The 22,984-nt window shown below is 48.7% G+C and overlaps 1 protein-coding gene and 1 long non-coding RNA gene across 4 annotated transcripts in view; one reads left to right on the forward strand and one right to left on the reverse strand.

Annotated features, from left to right (window-relative positions):
* Nucleotides 1-2,569: 2,569 nt before the first annotated feature.
* EXOC3 (exocyst complex component 3) overlaps nt 2,570-22,984 on the forward strand; it is a 29,413-nt gene continuing 8,998 nt past the window's right edge. The window contains exons 1-6 of one of the 3 annotated variants that reach the window (XM_020896732.2): nt 2,570-2,667; nt 3,777-3,979; nt 5,461-5,680; nt 14,507-15,188; nt 22,355-22,472; nt 22,737-22,862. In XM_020896732.2, coding sequence (XP_020752391.1) covers nt 3,836-3,979; nt 5,461-5,680; nt 14,507-15,188; nt 22,355-22,472; nt 22,737-22,862 — 1,290 coding nt within the window. In that variant the 5' untranslated portion in view covers nt 2,570-2,667; nt 3,777-3,835. Of the gene's footprint in view, nt 2,745-2,862; nt 2,988-3,776; nt 3,980-5,460; nt 5,681-14,506; nt 15,189-22,354; nt 22,473-22,736; nt 22,863-22,984 lie in introns of those variants that run through there. The other 2 variants (XM_020896733.2, XM_070476417.1) reach the window with 2 other exon arrangements.
* Nucleotides 16,571-20,359, reverse strand: LOC139038222 (uncharacterized). Its single transcript, XR_011491141.1, has 2 exons — nt 19,786-20,359; nt 16,571-17,666 (listed from the first exon to the last, which is right to left on the reverse strand). It is a non-coding gene; the product is annotated as an uncharacterized lncRNA (long non-coding RNA).

The raw sequence follows: 22,984 nt of genomic DNA on the forward strand, positions 1-22,984 counted from the left end.
CTCCAGACTTCCGCTTGCCCAGTGGCTGCCCCTCTCCCTCTGTGCTTCCGGGGGACTGAGGACGCCCCCCGAGGTGCTGACGGCACTCCCCTCACCAGGCGCTGCCCAGGCATCCCCCACGGCACCCAAGGGACCCTGCACAGCCTCCGCACAGCCCATTCCAGGCTGTAGAATGAAGACGCCAGAGGCTGGGTGGCTTATGGACAACAAGCATTTCTTTCTCACAGTTTCGGAGGCTGGGAGTCTGAGACCTGAGTGGCAGCAGGGTCTACTGAAGGCCGGCTTCCAGGTCGCTGGGTGTCTCTGAGGCGTGAGGGGGCACTCAGCTGTTTCATGTGCATCTCCTTCCTTCACTCTGCTGCTTGTTGAGTCCCTGCTGGATGCCAGGTCCTGGGACAGCGCTGTGGAGAAGGAAAGGGCAACCCACTCCAGTATTCTTGCCTAGAGAATCCTGTGGACGGAAGAGCTTGGTGGGCTGCCATCCATGGTGTCGCACAGAGTTGGACACGACTGAAGCGACTTAGCAGCAGCAGTGGGGACAGTGCTGGGGACACACTGGGGAAGAAAAGATGCAGAAATCAGGTTGCTGAAGCCGAGGTCCCTGTGCACATATCCAGGGGACAGGGGATAGACAGGTGACCAAAGGACTGTGTAGGTTCTGTGACATGTGGGGAGGGGCTGGGTGCTGCTCAGGTGGGTCAGCTGGGGCCTGGTGACCCAGGTGGTGGTTTTGTGGGCAAGGCGGCTTTGGGCCAAGACTTGACAGGAACCATACAGATTGTGTGTGGAGGAAGCTGGAGTGAGAGGGTGAGGAGAGAGCGGGGAAGAAGTCAGGCAGGGGTGGCGGGTCACAGGCAGGTCTGGGTGAGGGGGCCTCCAGAGGGCTTGCAGTGGAGCTGACCCTGGGCGGTGGTCTGAAGGCCAGACGGGCTGTAGGGAGGCGAGGGCCCCCAGCCATCACAAAGACCATGCTGGTGCCGCGAGGTACCTCATCTTGATTTCTTCCCCAGAGAGGTGAAAGGCCCTCTGCTGTCTGCCCTGCACTTGTTTGCTGTTTTTAGTTGAACCATGGGCGTTATTTTAAAATTCAGGATAGCTGCACTTTGTCAGTTAAAGTTTCTCTCTCAATCTATGTCTTGTCTTTTTCTTTAAGGACTAAAATAGACACAAGAGTTTAAAATCTTGGCACAGCAAACTATCTTTTTCCTGGTGGTTTATGTGTTTGTATCTTAAAATAACTCTCTCTGGCAGTGCCTCTGACATAAAGCCCATTTGTCTGGTATTAACATCACCACAACCGCTTTTTCGGGTCCAGACTAGCTGGGTGCGCAAACCTCCTCCAAAGTTAACCATCCTGTTTCTTCATGTTTTACATGTTTTTCTTACAATAACTAGTTGTTTTGAACTTGCGTCCTGATAATCAACGTATCTGAACATGTCTCCACGCCTCCTTTTGTGTTTTAGTTGCCAATGATCCATCAGCTTTTCTTTTCCTAGTATTACTATGGCGCTGCTTGCACTTTCTCTTTGTATTTAACAAAGTGTAAGCTACAGCTTAACAAGATCTCCACTCTCTCAGGACGCTTCAGAGACGTACCTTGCTCCCTTCTTTAGTCCGCCGGGCTGGGGCCTTTCAATAACCGCTCCTGGTGTCTTCTGCTGAGTGCTGCCTTTCCAAGAGAGCTTCTCCACTGAGGAGGGCACCAAACCCAGGTAGGCACAGGCTCCCAGCTCTGTCTTCTTGGGATCCTCTCCTGACCCAGAGACCCCAGCACCTGGGAGACATTGCTTTTTGGGGTTCTGTTGTTTGTTTTCCCTGGTCCACTCTTGCACTGAGGATGTTTCAAAATGCCTGTACAGTCAGAATTTCAAGCATGATTATAATTTCTGTTTACATTCTTTGTTCCTCTAGTGTTCAGTCACGCAGCTGGTCCGACTCTTTGCAACCCCGTGGACTGTTGCCCGCCAGGCTCCTCTGCAGATGGGGATTCTCCAGGCAAGAATACTGGAGTGGGTTGCCATTTCTTTCTCCAGGGGATCTTCCTGACCCAGCATGGCGCTATATTTTCACAAATTATTAGGGACAGATGAAATAACAGAGGGATCAGTCCTCAGAGCCAGTCAGGCGCTGAAGTCCTGGCCCTTGGAGAGGGATCTGCTGTCCGCTGACTGTAGGTTCCGGTTGGCATGGCCACAGGTAGGGGCTCACACAGCTCCTTCCTGGCCCCCTGCCTCTGTGAGCCCAGGCCTTTGCACACATGCTGACTGGGTCTGTGTGCTCAAGCGTGTGTGGTGTGTGCATGTGGTGTGGCGTCTGCATTTATGTGTGTGGCATGTCTATATGTGATACGTGTCTGTGGGGCGTCTGTTGTGTGTTTATGTGTCTATCTATGTGTGTGTAGTGTCTGTGTGTGTGTTTACGTGTGTGCGGGGTGTGCGCGCGCCGCAGCCCCGCTCTGCCCGCTCTGGTCTTGCGCGCACCATGGCGCAGCCAGCCCTCACAGTCACTGAGCCCGCGCGCCCCGCGCCCGAGCCGCCAGGCCCCGCCCCTCCCAGTCTCGAAGCAGGAAGCGGAAGTGCCAGCCAAGCGCTCACTTCCGGGCGGTGGAGGCTGTGGAGGTGGTGGAGGCTGTGGAGGTGGCGGAGGCGGCGGTGGTGACCCGCTAGGTGAGGCTGCGGCAAGCTGTGGCGGCCGGGTGGCGGTCGCGGTCCCCGCCCGCCGCCCCTTTCCCCGGTTCCAGCAGGTGCGGGCGCGGCCAGGAGGCGATGAGGGCGGCCGGGGGGGTGGGTCCCGGGGTCAGCTGAGTCGCATCTAGAGGCTCGCTTCCGTGAAGGGGCCGACGCCGCTCCAGGCCAGGAGGAGGGAGCGGGTGTGGACCTGAGCGCGCGGGCGGCGGCCGGGAGACCCGCGGCCGCCTCGGGCGCCCTGGACCCGGCGCAACCTAGGGCCCGGAAAGGGGGCGAGGAGACAAGGCGCCCCAGCCCAGGTCCGTGAGGGCGCCAGAGGCACTCGGGTCCCGCCCCTCAGAGTCTACGGGGACTTGGGTGTTGCTCTGAGAGCGTTTGCGGAGGGAATGGGGAGCGTCTTGGAGATCCCTGCACGGAAAACATGCATGGAAACGGGCGGCTGACTAAAGATGTCCGCTCTCTCGTTTGCCGGACGCTCACCGAGCTCTCCGGCTCGGATTTTGGTAGAGCCGGCGCGAAGGCAGGAGTGCGTTATCCTGAGGAGAGCGTCGTTTGCCCGCTCACCTGTTCACTAGGGCTGTTAAATAGTAAGACGTGGGATTTGAGACTCTACAGGTAGTGATTTTTGAGGCGAATCGTAGGGTGGGTGCTGAAACTTCCGCGGGGATGGCGAGGTGTATGCTGGCCCTGGGTCTCCGCGTCTTCACCGGGGCTTCCTGCACAGCCGCCCCTCAAGGGAGTTCAGGGCGGGTGTGAAGGCTCTGGAAATGGGAAAGGGGACCTGTCTGGGGGAGAGAAGTGCCCTGGAGACTGACGTCTGATGTGAGTAATTTGGATTCCTCCATATGCTAATGTTTTTTGCCTGTAATTGCGCCTGCTCCACTTTAAGGTAAAATTGACTTCTGAAAGTTTGTTTCTTATCCAGGAGTTCATAATCCTAGTTCTGCTTTCAGGTTTACTGGGTTAATGATCTCAGATGCTCTCCTTATAGCTCTGCTGTGGACAGCTGACTGTTGGTGGAGGGGGTAAGTTTTGTCACTAACATTTCTACCTTCCTAACACATCCCCCCTCCCCGTTCCCCATCTAGCTGTGGACACAGGATGCCTCTAGTATGACAGGTGCAGAGATCCTCCCTGCTTTGTAACCATGAAGGAGACTGATCGGGAGGCTGTCGCGACAGCAGTTCAGAGGGTTGCTGGAATGCTGCAGCGCCCAGACCAGCTGGACAAAGTGGAGCAGTATCGCAGAAGAGAGGCCCGGAAGAAGGCCTCTGTGGAGGCCAGATTAAAGGTGGGGGTCAGAGTGGCCATCAGCACCTGCTGCGCTCCCCAGGGGACAGGGCCTTTTATCTTGAGTTTCAAGTTCCGTTAACAAAGTTATAACTGCCTGATTGGACGTTATGAGGATGTGGAAGAAGGCAGACTTGAACATTACCTTGATTTAGCACGTTTTTTTCCAATAATATATTGCCGGTTAGTAGATTGACAAATTAGACAGGGGGATGTTGAAAACACCAAAGGAACAACCCCTTTAAGCATCCAGAAGTGTCCATTAAGCTTTTTAAAAAACACTAGCAGCGTAACGGTTTTTCTTCTTTGGTAAACGCTCTTCCGCAGAGTATGTCCAGAGAACATTTTGTTTGGGTCCTTCTAGCACACGCTTTAGTATGCTGACTGTGAACCAGGCATTCTGTTGGCCTCGTGGCAGGAAGGAAGAGAGCTCTGTGCGTTTATTAGTGTGTGTGAAAGTGAGGCAAGAAAGAAAGGCAATCTTTTATGATGTGGATTGGCTTTCAACTTAATTCATGTGGAGAAATTGGGTTTTATTAAAACACTGCTTGCCTGGTATAGTTATAAAAATGTTAAGACCATGGCCTGCTGACTGGCTGCACAACAGTCTTGAGAATTTAAGAGAGTGCATTTGAGGAAGGTTAATTCTCTCACTGATATGATAGTGAGGTTGCCTGTCTAGTTGAAAACATTGGTGCCCAGGTTAATGGCAGGTTTGACGATACAGGATGTGGGTCATTGATTTGCAAAGCAAAGCAGCCAAAGACCTGTTGGACTAACTTGAAGCAGTTTTGTATCAATTTAAAAAATAGTTTAGACCTGCTACATTTTTATTCAGAATTTTAATCTCTTCTAGAAATTCATGGATGAACTAGCAGTTGTGTGGTCTGTTGAAATCATTAGTTATTTTTAAGTGCTACTTGATGACTCATGGATGATAGGTGTTCCTGACTTCCACTGTGCTGCCCTGTCTTTCCCTTCCTATTGCCATCCACCTGCTGCTGCTCCTTCATGCTCTCTCCCTTCTGACTGACTGTGCGGCTCCCTGGGCGGCACGTCCACGGGCCCTCAGAGTGAGTCTGAATCTCGGATGCACCAGTTCTGCGTCTGGGGCCCAGCCATCCTGGGGCGGAGTCTGGTTCTGGCTTGAATGGCAGGAAAGCCCTCTCCACTCAAGTTAATGACAAATCCTGACTATTTCTCCATTTAGATCAGGCCTGTTAGGAAGCTGAGGATGCCTGCGAGATGGTGTGCAGAGTCCTAAGGGACCATTTAAGGAGGTCTATGGGACCCAGGGCATTCCCACAGTGGAGTCTAGCATTTTCAGGCCAAGGGCTGCATGAGGAGTGTTAGGAGGTTTTCTCAACAAAGCTTACAGACATTACTGTTTTGTTTATTGACTGTTCTCTGTTACTACAGCGCCTCTCTTCTATGAGCCTCCAGGTCCAGCCTGGCTCTGCTCACCCCGGGTGTCTTCCCTAGGCTGCAATCCAGTCACAGTTGGACGGCGTGCGCACGGGCCTGAGCCAGCTCCATAACGCGCTGAATGACGTCAAGGCCATCCAGCAGTCCCTGGCGGATGTCAGCAAGGACTGGAGGCAGAGCATCAACACCATCGAGAGCCTCAAGGACGTGAAGGACGCGGTCGTGCGACACAGCCAGCTTGCCGCCGCCGTGGAGAACCTGAAGAACATCTTCTCAGGTAGCCGCCGGCGGACGTGTATCCTCAGCCTGCTTGTGTTGTGGGGGGTTTCAGCTGTCCTGCGACGGCGTGTTTTGTGGGCCCACCCAGAGTGGGTGAGAGGTGTGGTTCGGCCTGCACAGTTAGGGTCTTCTTTGAACATGGATGGGTGGTCTGCTGAGTAGATAAGGGCTGGTAGAGTGTGGTTCTGAATATTTTGGGACCGAGGGACAGATGGAGAGTCGAACAAGCGCACGTGGGGAGGGATGCGCGCTCTTCCCTCTGCTGCGACGTGGCTCGCGGGACCCTGCCAGGCGCAGGAGAGGTCCCGGAGGGAGCAGCTCCCAGGCAGGAGGCCTGGGCACAGGCTGGAGGCTGGGGGCGGCCAAGCCCTGGAGACTCAGCCCTGATGGAGGTCGGGCCTGGAGGAGTCCTTGGGGCTGATGCGGTGGTGAGGGGGCGGCAGGGATGTGAGTGACCCTTTCAGAATCCTGTCCTAGTACCTCATTGGCATGAAGAAGAGTGCTCCGTGTCAGCCGTCACCGGGGCAGAGCCTCCTCGTGCTCTGCCCCCGAGAGCTAGTCCGGGGCTAGCTTTGTCACGGCCATCAGCATCCCAGCCAGAAACCTCAGGGTGATCTGACCCCTTCCCTTCCCTCCTCTGGTGTCTGGTCTCCATGTGTTCATGCTGCTTGACCCCTGCATGTAACCTGGTTCAGCTCTTCCCCTCCACCCACTGCTGTGAACCACGGCGCGGGTGCGCTGTTCCTCTGGACTCGCGTGTCTGGTGGCAGCGTTGTTGAGTACTGAGCTGTCCCTCTGTGCATTCTCGTTGCCCTGGGCCTGACAACTAGGGCCGTGTTCCGAGGCCCTGCTCTGCCCACATCAGTGACCCAGCACTGCCTGCTGCAACGGGCCCCTGGCCACAGCCCCTCCTGGTGACCTTTGGCAGCCTGGAATTGGACCGGTCCCCCTCCCAGGATCTCCTTTATGATGTTTAGAGCCTTCTTAGTTGATTTCTGTCTTATAATTTCTTGTTGACTGTCATTTTCTTCTGGTTTTGTAAAATGAACACCAGAAGACTAAAAAGTTACCTTTTCATCCACATGGCATTTGGATCCACATAACCCAAGTGACCAAAAAGCTACCAGTTCATCCATAGAGGTTGAAAATAATGTATTTCTTTTGATGGAAAACGGGGCTGTGATGTAGATGTGGTTTTCGTTAGGAGCGTGTTTTTACTGAGAAAATGTTGTGCTTCTTTGTCTCCCTTCAGACTTTTATCATTGCCTTTAATTCTGTAGTGTTATGAACAGAGCCTGTTTGTTTTTCTTTTCTCTCTTTAAAATATATAAAATATGCACAATATAAAATCTATCATCTTGATCATTTTTAAGTGTACAGTTCTGTAGTGTGAGGTACTTTCATATCGTTGTGAAGGCATCATCACTGTCCATCTCAGGGACTGTCTTCACCTTGAAAACTGGAACTCTGCACAGAGCTGTGTGTAAATTATGTCTTGGTAAAACTGAAAGAAAACACCTGAAAGTCTGCAGCTGTTAATGATAGCTTCCCATTGCCCCTCCGCCAAGCCCCTTACTGGTTATTTGGACTTTCTGTTTTTTGGTGGTTTAGATTTTGTGTTTTTTGGAATTTGCACTTCGTCTGGTTATCCAACTGGTTGGTGTACGTTTGCTCACAGTGCTCTCTTCTAATCCTTTTTTTCCTGTAGAATTGGCAGTAATGCCCATGCTTTAACTGTTTAGTATCTGAGTCTTCTTTTTCCCTCAGTTCATCTGGGTAGGGTCTGTCAGTTGTTAATCTTTTCAAAGAACTACCTTTGGTTTTCTTGATTTTTCTGTTTTTTTTTTTTTGTTTCAGTTTTCTGTTTATCTCTGCTTTAGTCTTATTTTGTTTCTTTTGATAGCTTTAGGTTTAGCTTTCTTTCCTTTCAGTTCAGTTCAGTCGCTCAGTTGTGTCTGACTCTTTGTGACTCCATGGACTGCAGCACACCAGGCCTCCCTGTCTATCACCAACTCCCGTAGTTTACTCAAGCTCATGTCCATCCGGTCAGTGATGCCATCCAACCATCTCATCCTCTGTCATCCTCTTCTCCTCCTGCCTTCAATCTTTCCCAGCATCTGGGTCTTTTCCAGTGAGTTAGTTCTTTGCATCAGCTGGCCAAAGTATTGGAGTTTCAGCTTCAACATCAGTCCTTCCAATGAATATTCAAGACTGATCTCCTTTAGGATGGACTGGTTGGATCTCCTTGCAGTCCAAGGGACTCTCAAGAGTCTTCTCCAACACCACAGTTCAAAAGCATCAATTCTTCGGCACTCAGCTTTCTTTATGGTCCAACTCTCGCATACATACGTGACTACTGGAAAAATCATAGCCTTGACTAGACGGACCTTTGTTGGCAAAGTAATGTCTCTGCTTTTTAATATGCTGTCCAGGTTGGTCATAGCTTTTCTTCCAAGGAGCAAGTGTCTTTTAATTTTAATTTCATGGCTACAGTCACCATCTGCAGTGATTTTGGAGCCCAAGAAAATAAAGGCTGTCACTGTTTTCTGTTTCCCCATCTATTTGCCATGAAGTGATGGGACCGGATGCCATGATATTAGTTTTTTGAATGTTGAGTTTTAAGTCAGCTTTATCACTCTCCTCTTTCACTTTCATCAAGAGGCTCTTCAGTTTCTCTTCACTTTCTGCCATAAGGGTGGTGTCATGTGTGTATCTGAGGTTATTGATATTTCTCCCGGCAATCTTGATTCTACCTTGTGCTTCATCCAGTCTGACATTTTTCATGATGTACTCTGCATATAAGTTAAATAAGCAGGGTGACAATAAACAGCCTTGACATACTCCTTTCCCGATTTCGAACCAGTCTGTTATTCCATGTCCAGTTCTAACTGTTGCTTCCTGACCTGCATACAGATTTCTCAGTAGGCAGGTCAGGTGGTCTGGTATTCCCATCTCTTGAAGAATCTTCCACCGTTTGTTGTGATCCACACAGTCAAAGGCTTTGGCGCAGTCAATAAAGCAGAAGTAGATGTTTTTCTGGAACTCCCTTGCTTTTTCAATGATCCAGCGGATTTTGGCAATTTGATCTTTGGTTCCTCTGCCTTTTCTAAATCCAGCTTGAACATCTGGAAGTTCTTGGTTCACATAATGTTGAGGCGTGGCTTGGAGAATTTTGAGCATTAATTTGCTAGCATGTGAGGTGAGTGCAATTGTGTGGTGGTTTGAACATTCTTTGGCATTGCCTTTCTTCGGGATTGGGAGAATATTAAAAGTAAGTATACTTGACTTAAAATGTTGTGTTAGTTTCTGGTATCCAGCAAAGTGGTTTAGTTGCACACATATATGTATGTATATTCTGCTCTTTTTCATGTTCTTTTCCATTATAGGTGAGGGTTTACCTTACTCTTTTCCTGGTTCCTTAGGTTGTGAAGTTAGGTTGTTGATATGAAATCTTTCTTCCTTTTTAATGTAAGTGTTTATAGTTGTAATTTGCCAATATAGCTATAATTTCCATTTTCCAGGCCCAGGGATTGAACCTGTGTCTCTTACATTTAACCTGCATTGGCAGGTGGGTTCTGTACCACTATTGTGTTTCCATAAAGACTGTAAAACTTTTTGTTCTAATTCTGTGAAAAATGCCAGGTAATTTGATCGGGATTGCATTGAATCTGTAGATTGGTCTAGGTAGTATAGTAGTATGGTCATTTTCACCATATTGATTTTCCTATCCAAGAACATGGTGTATCTCTCCATCTGTGTCGTCTTTGATATCTTTCATCACTGTCTTAACAGTTTTCTGCATATAGATCGTTTGTCTCCTCATTGTCATTCTTGTTCAGTCGCTAAGTGGTGTCTGACTCTTTGCCGCCCCTGGATTGCAGCATGACAGGCTTCCCTGTCCTTCACTATCTCCTAGAGTTTGCTCAAACTCATGTCCATTGAGTCAATGATGCTATCCAGTCATCTTCTCCTCTGTCACCCCCTTCTCCTGCCCTCAGTTTTTCCTAGAATCGGAATCTTTTCCAGTGAGTTGGCTCTTCCTATCAGGTGGCCAAAGTATTGGAGCTTTAGCATCAGTCCTTCCAGTGAATAGTCAGAGTTGATTTCCTTTAGGATTGACTGGTTCGATCTCCTTGCAGTCCACCCACTGTGACTAGTCGCTCAGTCTTGTTCAACTTTTTGTGACCCCCATGGACTGTAGCCCACCAGGCTCCTCTGTTCATGAAATTTGCCAGGCAAGAATACTGGAATGGGTTGCCATTTCCTCCTCCAGAGGATCTTCCTGGCCCAGGGATCAAACCTGGGTCTCTTGCATTGCAGTTTCTTTACCATCTGAGCCACCAGGAAAACCCCCCCTTGCAGTCCAGGGCACTCTCAAGAGTCATTTTCCACCACAATTCAAAAGCCTCAATTCATCAGCTATCAGCCTTCTTTATGGTCCAACTTTCACATCCATACACGTGACTTCTGGAAAACCATGGCTTTAACTATATGGACTTTTGTTGACAAAGTGATGTCTCTGCTTTTTAATATGCTGTTTAAGTTTGTCATAGCTTTTCTTCCAAGGAGCAAGTGTTTTTTAATTTCATGGCTGCAGTCACCATCTGCCTTGATTTTAGAGCCCATAAAAATAAAATTTGTCACTGTTTCCACTGTTTCCCCATCTATTTGCCATGAAGTGAGGGGACCAGGTGCCTTGAATTTAGTTTTCTGAATGTTGAGTTTTAAGCCAGCTTTTTCACTCTCCTCTTTCACTTTTATCAAGAGGCTCTTTAGTTCCTCTCTGCTTTCTGCCATAAGGGTGATGTCATCTGCATATCTGAGGTCATTGATATTTCTCCCGGCAATCTTGATTCCAGCTTGTGCTTCATCCAGACTGGCATTTTGCATGATGTCCTCTGCATAGAAGTTAAATAAGCAGGGTGACAATATGCAGCCTTGATGTACTCCTTTCCCAATTTTGAACTAGTCCATTGTTCCATGTCCGGTTCTAACTGTTGCTTCTTGACCTGCATGCTGGTTTCTCAGGAGACAGGTAAGGAGTTCTGGTATTTCCATTTCTTGAAGGATTTTCTACAGTTTGTTGTGCTCCGCAGTTAAAGGCTTTAACATAGTCAGTGATGAAGTAGATGTTTTTCTGGAACTCTCTTCCTTTTTTGATGATCCAGTGGATGTTGGCAATTTGATCTCTGGTTCCTCTGCCTTTTCTAAATCCAGCTTGAACATCTGGAAGTTCTTGATTTATGTACTACTGAAGCCTAGCTTGAAGGATTTTAAGCATTATTTTACTAGCATGTGAAATGAGTGCAATTATTTGGTAGTTTGAACATTCTTTGGCATTGCCCTTCTTTAGAATTGGAATGAAAACTGACCTTTTCCAGTCCTGTGGCCACTGCTGAGTTTTCCAAATTTGTTGGCATATTGAGGGCAGCCTTTAACAGCATCATCTTTTAGGATTTGCAATAGCTCAGCTGAAATTCCATCACCTACACTAGCATTGTTTGTAGTGATGCTTCCTAAGGCCCACTTGACTTCGCATTCCAAGATATCTGGCTCTAGGTGAGTGACCACATGATCATTGTTATCCGGGTCATTAAGACCTTTTTTGTACAGTTCTTTGTATTCTTGCCCCCTCTTTTTAATCCAGTTTGCTTCTGTAGGTCCTTGCTGTTTCTATCCTTTATCGTGCCCATCTTTGCATGAAGTATTCCCTTGGTATCTCCAGTTTTCTTGAAGAGATCACTAAATCACATTCTGTTGTTTTCTTCTTTTTTTTTTTTTTTTTGCCTTGTTCATTTAAGGCTTTCTTCTGTCCCCTGGCTCTTCTTTGGAACTCTGCATTTAGTTGGGTATATCTTTCCTTTTCTCCTTTGCCTTTCGCTTCTCTTCTTATCTCAGCTATTTGTAAGGCCTCCTCAGACAACCACTTTGCCTTGTTGCATTTCTTTTTTTGTCTCCTTGGATTGGTTTAGTCGTATGTATTTTGTTCTTTGGATAAAATGATAAATGGGATTGTTTCCTTAATAATGCAAGAGATTTCTGTTCATTAATTTGTCCTGCACCTTTATCAAATTCATTGATTAGCTCTAATTGGTGACATCTTTAGGATTTTCTATGAATGTAATAGTATTATGTCATCTGCAAACAGTGACAGTTTTTATGTCTTCTTTTCCAATTTGGATTCTTTTTATTTCTTTTTCTTCTCTGATTGCCCTGGCTAGAACTTCGAAAATTGTGTTGAATAATAGTGGTGAGGGTGGGCACCCTTGTCTTATTCCTAATCTTAGAGGAAATGCTTTCAGTTTTTCCACCTTTGAGAATGATGGTTGCTGTGGGTTTGTCATATGTGGCCTTTACTATGTTGAGGTAGGTTCCCTCTTTGCCTGCCTTCTGGAGAGTTTTATCTTACGTGGCTTTTGAATTTTGTCAAAAGCTTTTTCTGCATTCATTGAGATTAGCATATGGATTTTATTCTTTAATTTGTTAATATGGTGCATGACATCGATTGATTTGCATATATTGAAGAATCTTTCCACCCTGGAGATAACTCCTACTTGGTCATGGTATATGTGCTTCTAATGCATTGTGGGATTCTGTTTGGTAGTATTTTGTTGAGGATTTTTGCATCCATGTTTATCAGTGATGTTGGTCTGTAATTTTTTTTGTTAAACCTTGGTTTTGGTATTAGGGTGGTGATGGCTTCATAGAATGAATTTGAAAGTGTTCCTCTGCGATTTTTTGGAAGGGTTTGAGAAGAATTGAGTGTTAGCTCTTATCTAAATGTTTGGTAGAATTTGTCTGTGAGGCTATCTGGTTCTGGGCTTTTGTTTGTTGAAAGATTTTTAATTATAGTTTCAATTTCATCACTTATGATTAGTCTGTCTACTTCTTCTTGACTCAGTCTTAGAAGGTTATACCTTTCTAAGAATTTGTTCACTTCTAGATTGTGCATTTTATTGACATATAGTTGGTGACAGTAGTCTCTTATGAGCTTTGTATTTCTGCAGTGTCAGTTGTATTAATAATTTCTCCATTTTCATTTCTAATTCTTTTATTTGAAACATCTCCCTTTTTTCCTTGATGAGCCTGGCTAAAGGTGTATCAATTTTGTTTGTCTTCTCAAAGAACTAGCTTTTATTTTAGTTTCATTGGGTTTGCTATTATTTTCTTCATTTCATTTACTTCTTTGATTTTCATAATTTCTTTTCTCTAGTAACTTTGGATTTTGTTTATTCTTTCTCCAGTTGCTTTAGGTGTGAGGTTAGGTTGGTTGTTTAAGATTTTTCTTGATTCTTGAGATAGGGTTGAATTACTAGAAACTTCCCTCTTAGAACTGCTTTTGCTGCATCCCTTAGGTTTGGGTGGTTGTGTTTTTGTCATCATTTGTTTCTATGTATTTTTTAATTTCCTCAGTGATTTCTTATTTCGTAACATGTTGTTTAGCCACCATATGTTTATGTTTTTTGCAGGTTTTTTTTTTTCTCTAATTTATTTCTAATCTCATAACATTCTGGTCAGAAAAGATACTTGGTACTATTTCAGTCTCCTTAAATTTACCAGGGCTTGATTGGTGACCCACCAGGTGGCACTAGTTGTAAAGAACCCACCTACCAATGCAGGAGACTTAAGAGACATAGGTTTTACCCCTGGGTGGGGAAGCTGCCCTGGAGGAGGGCATGGCAACCCACTCCAGTATTCTTGCCTGGAGAATCCCATGGACAGAGGAGCCTGGCCGTAGGGTCACAAAGAGTGGACACGACTGCAGGGACTTCGCTGGCACATGTGATCTATCCTGGAGAGTGTTCTGTGTGCACATGAGAGGAGAGCGTATTCTGCTTTCAGATGGAATGTCCTATAAATGTGAAATGTTTCAAGATAATAGAAGAATAAAATGTGACACAGAGACATGAAGGGAGCAAATGATGTCGGCAACGTGGTGCCGGTAAGCTTGCTTGATGCAGGGTCACTGCAGACCTTCAGCTGGTAGAAACGCACAGCGTCTGTGAGGCAGGTGTGTGCACCTGCTCTCCTCCTCCGGCTCCTGCGTGTGCACGCAGGTCAGCCCAGTGGTGACACACAAGCCCTGGAGGCTCTGTCCTCTCTTCTCTAGTTTTTTTCCTTTTTATCCTCATGATTGATAATTTCCTTTGTCCTGTCTTCGTTTGCTGATTCCTTCTTCTGCTCACTCAAATCTGTTTTGAGAATCTGAAGTAAGTTTTTCATTCAGTTACACGTCTGTCCACATTTGCCTGTAGTTCTTTGAGCATGTTGGGGAACTCGTCTTCGAGTCCTTGTCTGGTCCACTGTCTGTCCTTCTCCGGGATGGTTTCTGGTTTTCCCTTTGACTCTCTTCTCTTCTCCATCTTTGGTTGCCTTGTGCTCTTGTTGAGCAGTGGACGTTTGAATCTAATTAACACCTGGCTCTGGAAGTCAGATGTTCCTCTTTGCCAGGGTATGCTGATTTTATTTATTAGTTTTGCTGTTTTGACTGTCGTAGGCTATGTCTCTGTTGAGGACCAGGCTGGCATGTAAACTTAAAGTCTTCTCAGGTCTTTCTGAGCCTGTGCCTCTCCTGGTCATTTGTAGTCAATTTCTACTTTTCTACTGTGCTGAGAGCTGAAATCCTGTTCATGCCTTTCCCTGGAAGGTGTGAGCCTTCAGTAGCCCCCACAGCTCCACAGTGTGTGGCCCCTCACCTGAGTCCTGTGGGTGTGGTGGTTGTCCAGTGGGGGCGGGTTCCTGACTGCCCTTGTCTGCCCTTGGCCTGGCACCCCGTGCTGCCCTGCGTTGGTGTTTCACGGTGCCATCTTTGCCTTCCCCCCAGTGCCCGAGATCGTGAGGGAGACGCAGGACCTTATAGAGCGTGGGGAGCTGCTGCAAGCCCACCGGAAGCTGATGGACCTGGAGTGCTCCCGGGACGGGCTGATGTATGAGCAGTACCGCATGGACAGCGGGAACGCACGCGACATGACGCTCATCCGCAGCTACTTCGGGAGCACGCAGGGCCTGTCCGATGAGTTGGCCAAGCAGCTGTGGGTGGTGTTGCAGAGGTCGCTGGTCACCGTGCGCCGGGACCCCACCCTGCTCGTCTCCGTCGTCAGGATCATTGAGAGGGAAGAGAGGATCGACCGGCGCATTCTTGACCGGAAGAAGCAAACTGGCTTTGTGCCCCCTGGAAGACCCAAGAACTGGAAGGAGAAGATGTTCACCATCCTGGACAGAACGGTGACCACCAGGATCGAGGGTACGCAGGCAGACACCAGGGAGTCGGACAGGATGTGGCTTGTACGCCACCTGGAGATCATACGGAAGTACGTGCTGGACGACCTCATCGTCGCCAAGAACCTGCTGGCGCAGTGCTTCCCACCACACTACGAGATCTTCCGGAGCCTGCTTCGCACGTACCACCAGGCTCTGAGCGCACGCATGCAGGACCTTGCGGCGGAGGACCTGGAAGCGAACGAGATCGTCAGCCTGCTGACCTGGGTTTTGAACACTTACACCAGGTAACTCCCCCTTCACACACGGCCTCTCCTGTTCCATAGGCCGCTGGCAACCTGCACAGCTGCTGGGTCCTCGGCGCAGGGCAGGCACCTGGCACCCGCAGGCGTTGCCTCTGGCAGACGCGTTTCCTTCCTGGGCTGCCTGTGATCCGGGGTTGGGCCGTGCAAAGGCTCCTGTGCTCGGGGGCTCCTGCGCCTGGACACTGGTGAGCAGCTCAGCATTGCGTGTGCCCCGCGGTGACCTCAGGAGCAGGAGGTGTTGGCCGTCTAACCCAGAGGCTCCGTGACCTGCACAGTCATGTGGCTGCTGAAGGGGCCCCAGTCGCCCTCGCTGGCTTCTGACACCCCGAGTCTGGTTTCTCCTCCCCTGTGTGCTCAGAGAATCAGCCATCCTTTTGCTCTTCGGCCTTGAGGTTTTTGACACTCCATGAAAGGGCTGTGAGTCACTGTGTGCCAGCATTATTTTGAGGTTGGACTTGAAGAACAAGGTGGGGTTGGGGGGTTGTCAAAGTCTTTAAGGTTAGCTAGTGAGAGGGAGAAGGCAATGGCACCCCACTCCAGTACTGCCACCTGGAAAATCCCATGGACAGAGGAGCCTGGTGGACACGACTGAGCGACTTCACTTTCACTTTTCACTTTGCTGTGTTGGAGAAGGACATGGCAACCCACTCTAGTGTTCTTGCCTGGAGAATCCCAGGGACGGGGGAGCCTGGTGGGCTGCCGTCTATAGGGCCACATAGAGTCGGACACGACTGAAGCGACTCAGCAGCAGCAGCAGTAGTGAGAGGGAAGCTCAATTTATCCTAGCCTGTCTTGTCGCTGATGTGTAGAAATTGAACCTCTTGTTGTAGTAGTAAGGTTTGGGGATGTTTTTAAACTATTTCTTAATTGATGAATTTGATTAATTAAAATTTAGTTACTTATAAATTAAAATTTAATTGCTTTTATTTATTTGTTTTTTTGTGCTGGATCTTCGTTGTTGTGTGTGAGCTTTCTCCAGGTGCAGCAGGTGGGGGCTCCTCTCTAGTTCTAGTGCACGGGCTTCTCACCATGGTGGCTCCTGCTATTGCGGAGCACAGAGTCCAGGGGTGCGGGCTTCAGCAGTTGTGGCGTGCAGGCTTAGTTGTTCCACGGCATGTGGCATCTTCCCAGATCAGGGGTTGAACCAGTGTCCCCTACCTTTCGAGGCAGATTCTTCACTACCATGGAAGCATGGTTTGGGGATTTCTTTGGTCTGTGTTTTGTTTGTTGTTTGGTAACTGCTTATAGTAAAGAACGTGTACATGTGTGCCGGAGCCTGCCGGCAAACGAACTGGTCGAGAACGCAATTACCAGAGTACCTGAGAAATATAAGACTTAGAAAGACTTAGACAGACTTAGAAAGATGGGGTTGAGAGGGACAGAGTCAGCTTGCGTCTGACTCTGCCAACTTTATTGAAGAATACCACACCTATATATATGCTAACAGGAGTTACTAATAGATTAAAGGTTTGCATATGTGCAGAGCTACAGGCACAGATGTTTTAAATTCCTCCACTTAAGATCAGTAAAGCATCACCCTAGCGCCCAACATGATTAAGATCAATAGAACACTAACTAGATAGAAAACAGGCTTCAATCATGACGAGTTTATCAGCAACAGGTGAAAGATCGCTACAGCAATTTCCTTGAGGGAGGTGAGAAAGGCCAACCTGTGCTTTAATAAATCAGGGGTGGCGGGACAGAGAGGGACCTCTTGATCTCTCTCAGAGCCAAGGAGGAGCCTGAGCAGTCAGGCTGGCTCCCCGCATCTCCCCCTTTTCTTTTGACTAATGGCCTTTATATCTCCCTCAAAGGAAATGGCTGCATTTGCAAGTGGGAAAACATCAACAATCTTTTATATATCATTTCAGATAGGCATTGACAAATGCAAGAACCAAAGGTTGTATTCACAAATCCATCAAGTGTTATTTGGGGCTACGCATCTTATACTAGGATTATTGTTCCAGTCTGACCCAGGCCACACAAAGGACTTATTAGTATCAAACGTCACATCTATCACAATTTTACATTTGTAGGAAAGTAACAGTCCCATATGTTTCATCAGGTTTCCTGGGAGTGTTCAGCCTTCAAATGTTGGTATATGAGTCTTTTGCTCCCAGCAAATGTCAGCAGGGGTCAGTAGCTGTCCTTTTTCAGGGGTCATCCAGAAATATTCATCCCAAACTTGATAATAATCACCTTCAAATCGATCAAGAGCACTGGGGGAAAGCTTGATTAATTACTGCACATGCTAATGTAAGAACAGTATAGGCCAGAGCAGATCGAGGTTGAGCAGCATCAGCGGCCATCCTTCTTGCTTGTAAGATGAGCTCATGCATCTGCTGATCTGTCGGGAATGCATTTCTCTGCTGTAGAGACAGCCGACTCATTTGCAGGTTCAGTGATCTTCTCCGTCTGGCGTACCAGCCTTTCCAGGAGCCAGCGCGGTGTTTTAGCATCCTGTGGAAAAACACATACATAACCCCTCCCCCAAATTAACACTGGATCCGGACCATGCCATGAATTGTCTAATGGGTCTTTCCATACATCCATCTGCCAACACCTAGATGAGGGACTGGAAGAAATTGAGGACAAACAGAACAAGATTTAACAATTTAAAAGGCTGTAAGAGATTGAAAACAGACTTTGTGAACCACTGAAAGTTCGACTTCTTGAGCGAAGGTATATCCAGTCTGCCAGGAAAAAGAAGTATTATTAACCACAAAAGCAGCAATTCCATTAGAAGATCCATCAGTAAATGATTGATAATCTGTCCTGTAAAAGAATCGAAAGCCAAAGCCCATGAATCATTAAACTGAAAAAGCCATTCCTGTTGTTCTTTAGTATAAGGCACACAAATGTCATGCAGGCTGTTTAAAATTTGTGGAGGGAATACTAAAAGCAAAGTGATGACAATCGTTAGGATGTAGAAGTATCGTGTAAAAACAATCTTTTAAATCTATAATTATTTTATAGGTTGCACGTGGTATCCCAGCAGGTGAGGACAAGCTGGGCTGGAGTGGTCCCATAACCACCATAGTTTCATTAACTTTGCAAAGGTCTTGTAACAACCTCCACCTGCCGAACTTCTTTTTAATAAGAAATATGGGGGAATTCCAAGGGGAGCTGGATGGCTCAATATGTCCTAATTGCAACTGCTCCTGTATCAATTGCTCAACTGCAGAAATTTTCTCTTTAGTCAGGGGCCACTAATCTACCCAGACAGGTTCATCAGTTTTCCAACTGATTGGGTCTGCATCGATTACAGGAGAATCAATAGCCCCCGTTAAAAACAACCTAATCCAGATCTAGAAGGTTTAGAAATAGGCATAACTGGTTGGGTAATACCTTGATTATTTCTTAATTATATTTGAAGGTGCATGGGCCATAATTTTAAGTTCCCCCGTGTAGTCTGTGTCAATCACCCCTTTCATAGTCCAACTACTTCTACCAATAATTAGTCCTACAGTTCCTTTTAGTAACGGCCCGAAAACTCCAGTTGGAATGGCTTGCGTTCCCATATCAGGAATTAATATTGTGCAGGTGGTGGCACACAAGTCCAATCCTGTGCTGCCTGGGGTGGTTCCGAAAAGGCTTTTAATACCGAGTCGATTAGATTTGGCTGAGGCTCGGTCTGAAGTGCCCCATAACATTGCTCTGGGGTCCGAGGCTGGCCCCTCACCCAGTTTCCCGACTGTGGAGGAAGAGGTTTGCCCTTCTATATCCATTTTTGATCTACAGTCCCTGGCCCAATGTTTTCCTTTTTTTTTTTTTTTTTTTTTTGCATCTGGGGCATACATCAGGATTCTTTGTACTATCTAAATTATTTTTCTTAGGACATTGGGCCATACGATGTCCCAGTTGTCCATATGAAAAGCAACTGCTGGGAGGCCCTCCCTTTTTCACACTACCCTTGTTCTTAGTCTGTTGATATAGAACTTCCTTGACAGTTTTTCCCTGGATAGCAGCAGCCACAGACAATTCCTGAAGATAGGAAGGGCCAATGTCAGCACAAATTCTTATATAATCTGTTAAACCCTCATACTCAAAAGCCTGCTCTTCTAAATCATCTCGGTCTTCAGGGGAGAGTTCTGAATCAAAATCTTGCTCGAGAACAATAGTCTCAGCATTTTTTCTAGGACCTGGAATTATTGGGGAGTCATATATGTGCTCTGCTACCCTCTGGGGAATATTCGAACATTTGGGTGTTATAAGTTTCAAAGCTGTTTCAAGTTTCTTGCTTTCGTGTTCTGGGTTCAAACAAAGTCCATAGGGAATAAGCATCAAGAGGAACCCTATCTGACCCATGGAGAGTATAAGCAGTTTGAATTTGTTCTCTCACCTTTGCCCAAGTTTCCAAGTTAACAGTTCCTTCCTCCGGGAACCAAGGACAAGTTTCCTCTATGAAAGCAAGAAATCTTTCCAGTTTCCGTTTAGACACCAAAAACTCCTCTAGCTTTTAACATAATTTTTAACATAGAAACAAAGAACTATCTACTACTATTTTGCCCCATGAGTTTTACTCTCAACTATACCCTCTCCACCCGCAATCATCCACAATGCCTGAACTCGCAAATACCTCCCGCGGGAGAACCTTCGGTCTTCGGGTGGCTGTACGCTGGAATCCGTCCATGTCCCTGTTCGGGCGCCACTCTTGCCGGAGCCTGCCGGCAAACGAACTGGTCGAGAACGCAATTACCAGAGTACCTGAGAAATATAAGACTTAGAAAGACTTAGACAGACTTAGAAAGATGGGGTTGAGAGGGACAGAGTCAGCTTGCGTCTGACTCTGCCAACTTTATTGAAGAATACCACACCTATATATATGCTAACAGGAGTTACTAATAGATTAAAGGTTTGCATATGTGCAGAGCTACAGGCACAGATGTTTTAAATTCCTCCACTTAAGATCAGTAAAGCATCACCCTAGCGCCCAACATGATTAAGATCAATAGAACACTAACTAGATAGAAAACAGGCTTCAATCATGACGAGTTTATCAGCAACAGGTGAAAGATCGCTACAGCAATTTCCTTGAGGGAGGTGAGAAAGGCCAACCTGTGCTTTAATAAATCAGGGGTGGCGGGACAGAGAGGGACCTCTTGATCTCTCTCAGAGCCAAGGAGGAGCCTGAGCAGTCAGGCTGGCTCCCCGCACATGTGCACATTTCAATACAGGAAAATGTGAAGAGAAAGAAAACGTCTGTTGTGACTGACGCACTTGCAGCCACTGGGCTGGGCTGGGGCCTCCGATCTCCCTATGCGCCGGCCACCCGCCACAGCCATCCCTAGCGCATAGGCCCCGTGGGTCACCCCCGAGGAAGGCCTCTCATCGTCCCCTTTGCTCTGAGGCCTGGGGGACTGTGTCCAGGGTCAGTCGGCCGGCCGGTGGGGAGCAGGACTTGAGTCTGGGATCTGGGCCCCTGCCGTGGTCGACCCACCAGACTGCGGTGTGTGCACTTGTGTGTCTTGCGTGATGTCGGTCTTACCTTGTTTCTCATTCACCATGTGGTTAAGTGCTGTTCTCTCAGTGGCAGTTCTTTGACGCCTCCTATTGTTCATCATGTTCTGTTGTGTGGGACTTTCTCAAGGGAAACATTGCGCTGTTTCCACACTAGAAACATGTTCATGCAGAATTAAGGTTCTTGGGGCAGAAATAGTCTAGACTGTAAATGGTCTTTGGGTGTTTGTAGAGTGTCGTGAGGTACTTTTTAATGCAGGAAGATCTGGGGTTCCTTACGGGTGTTGGATGCTGTTAGTACCTAGGGTTGTCATTCTGGACCCGTGCTTAAGGAGTCATCAGAGCGGTCAGCCCTGGCCTTCTGGGAACTGAGTCTCGTACCTCGCTTTCATGTTTTTTTGTGAAAGCTCTTTCCCAGCGCTCGGTCCACACTCCGGCCTCCTCGGCCCCAGGGGCTGGGTGCAGACATCAGATGGTGCCCACTCTGGGCCCTGTCCTTTCGCAGGAGCATCAGGGTTAGCGCCCGCGCCACACATCTAAACCCAGGGCTCATTCCCTGGCTCCTGGGGCCTCCTGCCTGCTGGGCCCTGCGCGTCCCCAGGGGCCATGGGAGGCAGACGGACCTCCCCTCCAGCCTCAGGGCTGTGGGAGGGGCTGCCTCGCTCCAGTCCCCGGAGCTGAGCGAGCCCCGGCCCGGGAGCAGCCCTCCTGAGGGGTTCCTGCGTGCCTGGTGGTCAGTCTGTCTGTCTCCCGCCTGCCTGGTGGTCAGTCAGTCTGTCTGTCTCATCCTTCCGCCTGCCTGGTGGTCAGTCTGTCTGTCTGTCTCATCCTTCCGCCTGCCTGGTGGTCAGTCAGTCTGTCTGTCTCATCCTTCCGCCTGCCTGGCGGTCAGTCTGTCTGTCTGTCTCATCCTTCCGCCTGCCTGGCGGTCAGTCTGTCTGTCTGTCTCATCCTTCCGCCTGCCTGGTGGTCAGTCTGTCTGTCTGTCTCATCCTCCCACCTGCCTGGTGGTCAGTCTGTCTGTCTGTCTCATCCTTCCGCCTGCCTGGTGGTCAGTCTGTCTGTCTGTCTCATCCTCCCGCCTGCCTGGTGGTCAGTCTGTCTGTCTGTCTCATCCTTCCGCCTGCCTGGTGGTCAGTCAGTCTGTCTGTCTCATCCTTCCGCCTGCCTGGCGGTCAGTCTGTCTGCCTGTCTCATCCTCCCGCCTGCCTGGTGGTCAGTCTGTCTGTCTGTCTCATCCTCCCACCTGCCTGGTGGTCAGTCTGTCTGTCTGTCTCATCCTTCCGCCTGCCTGGTGGTCAGTCTGTCTGTCTGTCTCATCCTCCCGCCTGCCTGGTGGTCTGTCTGTCTGTCTCATCCTTCAGCCTGCCTGGTGGTCAGTCTGTCTGTCTGTCTCATCCTCCCACCTGCCTGGTGGTCTGTCTGTCTGTCTGTCTCATCCTCCCACCTGCCTGGTGGTCTGTCTGTCTGTCTGTCTCATCCTTCAGCCTGCCTGGTGGTCAGTCTGTCTGTCTGTCTCATCCTCCCACCTGCCTGGTGGTCAGTCAGTCTGCCTGTCTCATCCTCCTGCCTGCCTGGTGGTCAGTCTGTCTGTCTCATCCTGCCTGCCTGCCTGGTGGTCAGTCAGTCAGTCTGTCTCCCGCCTCCCTGGTAGTCAGTCTGTCTGTCTGGCCCCCCCTTTGCCACAGCGTGGAGATGATGGGGAATGCGGAGCTGGCCCCCGAGGTGGACGTGGCCCTTCTGGAACCTTTGCTCTCCGCAGACGTGGTCTCTGTACTGCTCGACACCTACATGTCCACTCTGACTGTGAGTCACGGTTGGTCCCACACGGAGGAGGGGTGGAGGGAGGGCGGCCCCTTCTGAATCGAATGGAACCTCCTCCGCTGGAGGCCGGACCTGCCCATCCCCTGGGCTGAGTGCAGAGCCAGGAGCAGGAGGGGCGGGTGGGGTCAGGGCATCTCCCGAGCCCTCGGGGCCCAGGGTGAGGGGTGGCGGGCAGGCTGCTCTGCAGCTGCACCCCCAAGATGGGGTGTCGACTCCATGGCCGGCTCTGTCCTCCCTGTGGCTCAGTCCAACATCATTGCCTGGCTGCGGAAAGCCCTGGAAACGGACAAGAAGGACTGGGTGAAGGAGACGGAGCCCGAGGCCGACCAGGACGGCTACTATCAGACGACACTGCCTGCCATCGTGTTCCAGGTACGCGCCCGCAGAGCCTCACACACACACGCGCGTGCACGCACACACAGACACACACACAGATACACAGACACACACACAGACATACAGATACACAGACACACACACACACACACACACAC

This window comes from Odocoileus virginianus, chromosome 14 (assembly GCF_023699985.2).
Source record: "Odocoileus virginianus isolate 20LAN1187 ecotype Illinois chromosome 14, Ovbor_1.2, whole genome shotgun sequence".
In the NCBI taxonomy this organism is placed as follows: domain Eukaryota; kingdom Metazoa; phylum Chordata; class Mammalia; order Artiodactyla; family Cervidae; genus Odocoileus; species Odocoileus virginianus.